This window comes from Octodon degus, unplaced genomic scaffold (genome assembly GCF_000260255.1).
Source record: "Octodon degus isolate 3935 unplaced genomic scaffold, OctDeg1.0 scaffold00043, whole genome shotgun sequence".
Taxonomy (NCBI): domain Eukaryota; kingdom Metazoa; phylum Chordata; class Mammalia; order Rodentia; family Octodontidae; genus Octodon; species Octodon degus.
Window position 1 is genome coordinate 11,434,241 of NW_004524619.1, and position 7,416 is coordinate 11,441,656.

Consider the following 7,416-nt stretch of genomic DNA (forward strand, 5'->3'; position numbering starts at 1 on the left):
AAAAAAAAAAAAGTAAACAAAATTCAAGGTGACAACTATTGCTCTAACAATTCTCTTACACTACTAGAAAGTAAATTTCCTGATCATATCTTTTTGGGATATGTACTGATTTTTCTCAGTGTCCATGTAGACTAAGTAAATTGAGCATTTTTAAAGGTCCTGCTTGCTTTCTGGAGAGATAAAAGAATACCATATCTGGAAATCCTTTAAATATTCATATATCTATATCTAAGTAAAGACAATGAAAGTTATTCTTCAGTAATGTGTTCTTCTTTAAGAATCCCTTGCTAATAGACTGAACAAATATGGCATTGATTTTCTGTAACAAGGAAATCCAGAGAGGAACTATGCCTGGCTTTGGCTCACCCACAAATCTCAAAGTCCTAGTTCCCATGAGCCCCTTGTCTTTCCTGCACCATTGACTTCTTTCTTGTGTTTATTTTTTTTTTTAAATTTTTTTTCCATTTATTTATTTATTGTGTGTGTGGCCAGCTCAGCCCACCAGGGGGCGGGGCTGGCTGGCATGTGGTGCTGGAGGATCGAACCGTGGTTCCTGTGCTTTGCCAAGCTTGTTCCAAGGAGGTGCTTTAGACCACTGAGCCATCTCGCCAGCCCATCTTGTGTTTATTACTTCACTGTTTCAAGATGACTGCTACAGCGTCAGTCATGTTTTCTACTTGCAAGGCAAGAATGAAGGGGAGACTATATCTCTTACTAGCTCTTTCTCCCCTTATCACCATCACACCTTGGATCAAAGTCACCTGTTTCGATTTCTGTCTCAGACCTACCCTGAAACATAACAGGCGTTAACCTTTCTTCTGTTACACAAGGTGCTTGTATCTCCCTGGTCCATTTGGTTTTCTCTTCCTTGGTTCTAGTAACAGTGGTCTGTTGCTTTCTAGGACAGCTTCTCATGGGACTCAAAGGGGAGAGAGGATTTCCCGGGCCTCCAGGAAGATGTCTGTGTGGATCCTCTGTGAATGTGAACAACCCTTCCTCTGGGGAATCCGTGTACGGGCCCAGTTCCCCGAGAGTTCCTGTGGTGAGACTGCTGGGAAAAGTCTGGGGGTTGTCCACGAGGACCTCCTTCCTGGTTCTCTCAGAACTGAAAACTCCTTTTAGTAAAACTGAATTTCCCCCATGACACTGGGCATACACACATCATAGTAAAATGCAACACAGAGGTAAACCAAAAGAAGGAAATCAGATTGGCTGTTTGATTATGGGTTCACTTTTCAGTATTTCCTTTGCCTTTTTTAAAGGATAATTTTGATATAGTTCAGATTAAATTGCATAAAAATGTGGTCTTCTAGTTACCTCTACTGAAATCCCATTGTGTCTCTGTGCTCTGTAAGTATCATTCTGAACTTTTTATTATAGAAAATTTCAAATAAATATAAAAGAACAGATAATAAAACAAGCCCAGGCACACTTCACCCAACTTTAACAATGATTAACTCTCATCTAATTCCATTTTCCTCTTTTTATTTTATGCCTACTCTTCTGCCTGCCCTCCCTGGGATTATTTTGAAATAAATTGTGGACATCAATGCACTGAAACATCATTTTCGTAGATACACACCTATCTATCCACCACCTAGCTTTATTTAACCATGGTTTATTTAACTCTCTTGTTGGGTATTTATATGATGTGCCCCAGCTCTTCACTGATGTAAAGGATACTGTCACGAACATCTTTGAGTATGATCATTTGGTTAAGAACCATTTCCAGGTGCCCAGTTACTTAACCATGTGAGACTTGGGAACATCTAAGACAGTTCAACATGTTCAATCGTGGCAGGTATTTTAATTTTAAACTCACACATTAGCAATTGGATGGAGAAGGTGTGGGGCTCCAGACATCCCTCCCCATTCAGAAGGAATGATACACTGTACCAGGAACCCTCTCCCAGAGATTCTGTTTACTCCTCTTTTTCGCCCGCCCCTTGGAGCAGAGCTGTCTGGAGGGTTCACCAGTGTGCTCTTTGGCAGATTTTTGTGGTCAACAACCAGGAGGAGCTGGAGAGGCTCAACACCCAGAATGCCATTGCCTTGCGCAGAGACCAGAGATCTTTGTACTTCAAGGACCGTCTGGGCTGGCTGCCCATCCAGGTACCCCAGGGGGAGGACATCCCCGACAGCCACCACTCTCGCCTTGGAATGCAATGCATGCAAAACAGAAGAGGCAGGCCCCTTCTGACCGAGCTGCTGCCTCTGCCTCGTGGCAGGGCTAGCCAGCCTCCCTCTCACTCGTTCTGAGCCCCTGTGCATGTCCGCATCCCTACGCAGAAGCTCCCCTCTGAGCAGAGGTCCCATGTCTCCGTGGCCCTGCAGTTCACGAATGCCGTGTCCATCAGACCCGACATTCTACTCCAGGAGGAAGCTGAGGGACGCGCCTCAGCCCAGCTACCCCTCGGCCCCAGCGCAGTGATCTCCCTGCCCCGCTGCGGCCTGGGCGTGACACCTCCCAGGCTAACCGTTGCGTCTCTTCGGCCAGCTGACCCCTTTCTACCCTGTGGATTACACCGTGGGCCAGCGTGGCACCTGTGGGGATGGGGTCCTGCAGCCCGGGGAGGAGTGTGACGATGGAAACTACGACGCGGGCGACGACTGCATCAGTGAGTGCGGCCTGTGGGGGGCGGCGCGCGTGAGCACCGAGCAGCCTTGGGGGTGGGGGGCAGCCAGGGCAAGCGCTGGACACCAGCTGCGGTGCTCTGGGGGCGCTACAGCCTGCGAGGGTGGCCCCGACTGCCTCGTGACTCCTGCCCTCCTTTCAGGCCAGTCCTTCACTCCCGTGCACACCAGCCAGTGACTGTCAAGGCCCTTTTTTTTTTTTTTTTTTTTTTTTCTTCAGTACCAGGGCCTTCACATTGAGCTAAATCCCCAGCCATTTTTTATCTTACTTTTTTTGTTTTTTTAGGGAAGGATCTGAACACAGGGTGTTCATGGTCTCACTACTAGATCCAACTTGTAGTTATCCACCTGCTTACAGCTTCCCCAGAGCTGGGATTACAGGCACACACCACCAGGCCCAGTCTCAATTGCCAGTTTCAATTGCTGCCTCAGGGGGCCCTGGGGGCGGGGCCAGCCGGGCAGGCCTGGGGGATTGAACTCCCAGCCCCCAGCACCTGCTTGCAGGTGCTTTAATCCGCTGAGCTATTTGGCCAGCCCTTATTATTATTATTATTTTTTATCTTGAGGCAGGATCTCACTAAGTTGCTCAGTTGCTCAGGCTGGGCTTGAACTTGTGATCCTCTTGCCTCAGCCTCCATATCCTTCTTGACAAGCTCAGAACAAAAGTAATGGTGTCTCTTACTTAGTCTTCAGGACTGAAGGACAACAGTGAGGGAGGGGGCACAAATTCCAGGTCAGAACAGATTGCCAGCACAGGCTCTAGCTGCCACAGCGCTAGGGGAAGGGACCCTCCTTGCAGCGCAGCTTTCCTTAGCTGTGAGGGCGTGGTGGAGCCGACCACTCAGATCTCAAAGTGAGGTTCTGGTTGTCTGGCTGTGGTGAGTCCTCCACAGGACTTGGCTGAACCCATCTCTGATTCAGCTTACCCAGAGTTGGCCCTGAGCCAGGGCTTCCTGTCCTCGTGAAACTGGGGGAGGGGACAACAGCAAGGTCCCTGCAGCGGCACAGGGGCTGCCCTATACCCAACTCCTGGGCACTGCCTCTTCTTTGGGCCCCCTTCCCTCTGGCCCATGGGCAGCCCTTCAAGTGGGAGCTCACACAGTAGGAAGGACCTCACTGGAAGCTCTACACCCTGACAAAATAAACGAGGTCTCTTCCCTGGGTGGGGTTAGGGGGTCTCTGTGGAAGATCACGTGGTTCCCAGGGACATAGGCTGTGCCCCCTTTGTTACCTCCCTGAGGCCTTCTCGGAAGGAATGAGGCAGGAGTCACTGTGCTCCTCCTTGGTGTCAGAGTCCCAGGTACCGACCTCATACTTTGTAGGGACTCAGGCTGTCCTTGGGAAGGGCAGACAGGGTGTTTATCCCACTGCCTCAGATAATGACATGGTAGCCCCAGTCCCTGGCTATTGAATGTTGAGGCTGACAGGAGTCCCAGTCTCCTCGTTTGCTCATGTGTCTGTGGGAGACTTCAGGTCTGTGGCTGTGGTGTTCTGGGGATCTGGCGGCCACACAGCCTTGTGGGCTAAGGCCAGCCTGTGCCGCCCACCCTTCCCTGGGCTGCCCTTCCTGTGTCCCCTCAGGCTGCCATCGGGCCTACTGTGGAGATGGCCACCGGCACGCGGGTGTGGAGGACTGTGATGGCTCTGACTTCGGCCACCTGACCTGTGAGACCTATCTCCCTGGGTAAGGAAGGGGTCGTGTGCTGCTGTGACACCCATCTGCCGCTCCCTTCCCACATGGATATTCCTGAGTGTCTCTCACATTCCTGGTACTTTCTAGACACTGGGGCTAGGTGAAAAATAACACAGCACATGATCCCTGCTAGCAGGGAACTTTCTGCTTAACCCCTGTGTGTTCTCTCAGTTGGAGCAGGTGCCCCTGAGGCTGGGCTGGGGCAGACACTGCTGCCAGCTCTGTCCTGGGGTGCAGCAGAGCTCCCAGTCAGCCAGCAGGTACTGCCAGGGGTCAGCATGGCCATATCCTTCCCCTGGCTGGGACCAGGAGGGCAGCATAGTAGAGAGGTGCCATGTCAGAGAATACCAAAGAATCTATGTGTCTGCACAGCCCGAGTTCTCTGAAATACCCTGTGCACCCCTTAGCCACGCCTGTGGGCATGGGTAAGATTAGACCAGCATGACTATCTAGTTCTACTGACTCATGATCCTCCCATGAAAAAATCCCATTCAAGGACGACTCCTGTAGTTATTTCTAAGAGTCCTCAAGGGCTTCTCACATTGCCCAGGACAAGTATACTAGTGTCCTAGCCTCCATGTTGACATTTCCCAAGCTACCTCAGGAGGACTGGCCCCTTGAGGTAGAGATTTGAGTAGGATGCAGGGCATAGACTGTGGCTCACTCTGGTCAGTAAAGGCCCAGAAGCCTCAGAGAGACGCTTGTAAGTTGGTATATCGTGTGAAAAACGCTGTCTCAGGATTGGTTATCATGTGGATTGGTAGAGGTATAGAGTGCACTGTTCCATATGACAGCTCCTGCTAGATGTGATTATTTGAATTCAAAATAATTAGCACTAAATTTTGAGTTTATTCTACAGTCATAGTGGCCATATTTGAGGAGCTCAATAGTGCCCGCTGGTCGCTGGTGCCATTTTGGGCCACCCAGACAGGCAAGTCTTTCCCTCACCACATTCTCTCTGGCAGTCCCAGAAACCCTTCAGGCCTTGAGGAGAAGGGAGGATTGGCTCACAAATGCCGACTTATGAGCAGGATTAATGCTCCTTCCACCCTGGCCCCTCAGCTGGAGCTCAACACAAAAATCCCCGGAGCGTGACTGAACTCCCCTGAGCTCCACATCGCAAGGGAGAATGAGAAAACCTTGTGTAGAACCCTCAGTGCTTAGCAAGATGGAAGCCATAGCTGCTGTTTGATGCAATCTTACAAAGTCACCAGAAGTGGCCTTTTAGAACGTGCCTTGCCCTCAGAACTAGGTCCATGCTCGCCTGCCTGTGGCCTGCGACTTGCCTGACCCTTGCCTTTGCTCCTGCAGGTCCTATGGAGACTTGCGGTGCACCCAGTACTGCTACATTGACTCCACGCCCTGCCGCTACTTCACATGAGGCTGTGAGCACAGGAGAGGTGACCGACAGCCGCTTCCACCCTCATCCTGCTGGCCTTGTGTTTTCCTGGGCCAGTGTCCATCCACTAACCTTTGTGTGAAAAAAAAAAAAAAAAAGATTACAAATTCTTTGCTGCTAAGACATGCTTTTGACAGTCTGACTGGAAGACTTAGGACCACTGTATCCTGTCTTAATCCAAAGTACCAGAAAACCTTCCACATGCCCACCCTGGACACTACCTGGTCCCTCTCTTTTCCGACTGGCCAAATGTCCTTTTTCTTCTGGAATGTCACCGGCACGAGCCACGGACATGGCTTTGCACTGTTACGTACCTTCCTGCAGGGCTGTTTTGTTTGCTCCCATCTCCCCGGAAGCCTGGGATACAGACTGCTCCCCCCGAGGGACCTCCAGACACAGCCATCCTCACCAGAGCAGCCTGCTTTCAGGGCTTTGTGGGCCTGAAAGCCACAAAGCAGAGAAGCAGATACATTCTGTCCACGTGGCTTACAGCGATGGACTTACAGAGGGACTTCAACTGGCCAGAGCCCTGCCAAGCCCTGTGCAGGTGCGGCTTCCCTGGGAAGAGACCCAACTGTGAAAATATACTGAGAAAGCCACGAGACCCACATCTACCCAGCGTGGGGAGAAACACTGCTGGCATGCATTGTGCGGACAATGACAGAGCAGTGGCTCCCCTGTCTTGTCACGTCCCGAAGGGACAGCTCTTGTAGTGTCTAAAGCCCTGGCACCATCTTAACTTTGTAGCCCTCTGTGCCCTTTGATGTCTGTCAGGCCCTTCATGGCCGCTTCCTCTTCAGGGCACCAACTCCACAACTCCAGGTGGGCATAGGTAACCCCTTGCCCTTAAGGAAATACAGTCTTGCTTTTCCCTATCTAGGACCCCAATGCTGAGCATGCTGTCACAGAGACTGTTTCTGTCCTGAGCCCCCATCTTGCTCCTTGCTGACTGCAAATGCCCCGTGACCTCCCCTCTTGTGTCTGTGTCTTAGGCATCCTTGTCTTCACAGCTGTGTGCCTGAGCTGTGTCCCTTCTCCACAGAGGTCTGTGAGCTGTTTTCCATCACTGCATTTCCTGACTGGAACTTGGCTTCATTTTGGAATGACGTCTCCAGGACTTTTCCAGTAGTTACTAGATGGAAGACCCCCACCCCCCTCCTGGCTTAGTACAAAACTATCCAATGAGCCTGAGTCTTGGGGACTCGGCTGGCAGGAACTTCTGACTCACTAGCCCGTCTAGGGTGACCTGGAGGTGAACTCGTCTCCCAGAGGTCACATCAGCCTGAGGGTGGCATCTCATCAGGCAGGTGCGCTGGTCAGCTAGTTCCCTTGGCCCCCCAACGTCCCAAGGAGAGGATGTTTCCACGCGATTCCACCACCAGGCTGGAATTTCTGGATGGGAAATAAAGGCAGTTCCTCCCTGTGGCTTTCTCTTCCTTGGCAGTTTGGGGCCAATATTTCAGTATTGCTGGACAAAGTGAAGTGAATTTGGTTCTGCTTCCCAGATTGAGGAAGTTTCTGGAAGCTGGAGGCATTCCCACTCCCTCAGAGACAAAGAAGGAAAGAGAGGTCAAGAGCCCAGTCTTGCTTAACGTCACTAAGCAGGCATTAAGACCTTGATGAGGGTGCATGGAGATCTACTAGTACCCTTAGTTAGACCTGGTCAAGAGGGGCCCACAGCTGGGGCAGC

General features: G+C 51.1%; 1 protein-coding gene across 2 annotated transcripts in view; it reads left to right on the plus strand.

The window, feature by feature from the left end:
- Colq (collagen like tail subunit of asymmetric acetylcholinesterase) overlaps window positions 1–7,145 on the plus strand; it is a 70,138-nt gene extending 62,993 nt beyond the window's left edge. For both annotated transcript variants that reach the window (XM_023715747.1, XM_004631664.2), the window contains exons 13-17: window positions 903–1,042; window positions 1,993–2,112; window positions 2,498–2,618; window positions 4,216–4,318; window positions 5,639–7,145. In XM_023715747.1, the coding sequence (XP_023571515.1) occupies window positions 903–1,042; window positions 1,993–2,112; window positions 2,498–2,618; window positions 4,216–4,318; window positions 5,639–5,708 (554 nt within the window). In that variant the 3' untranslated portion in view covers window positions 5,709–7,145. The remainder of the gene's footprint in view (window positions 1–902; window positions 1,043–1,992; window positions 2,113–2,497; window positions 2,619–4,215; window positions 4,319–5,638) is intronic.
- Window positions 7,146–7,416: the final 271 nt, after the last annotated feature.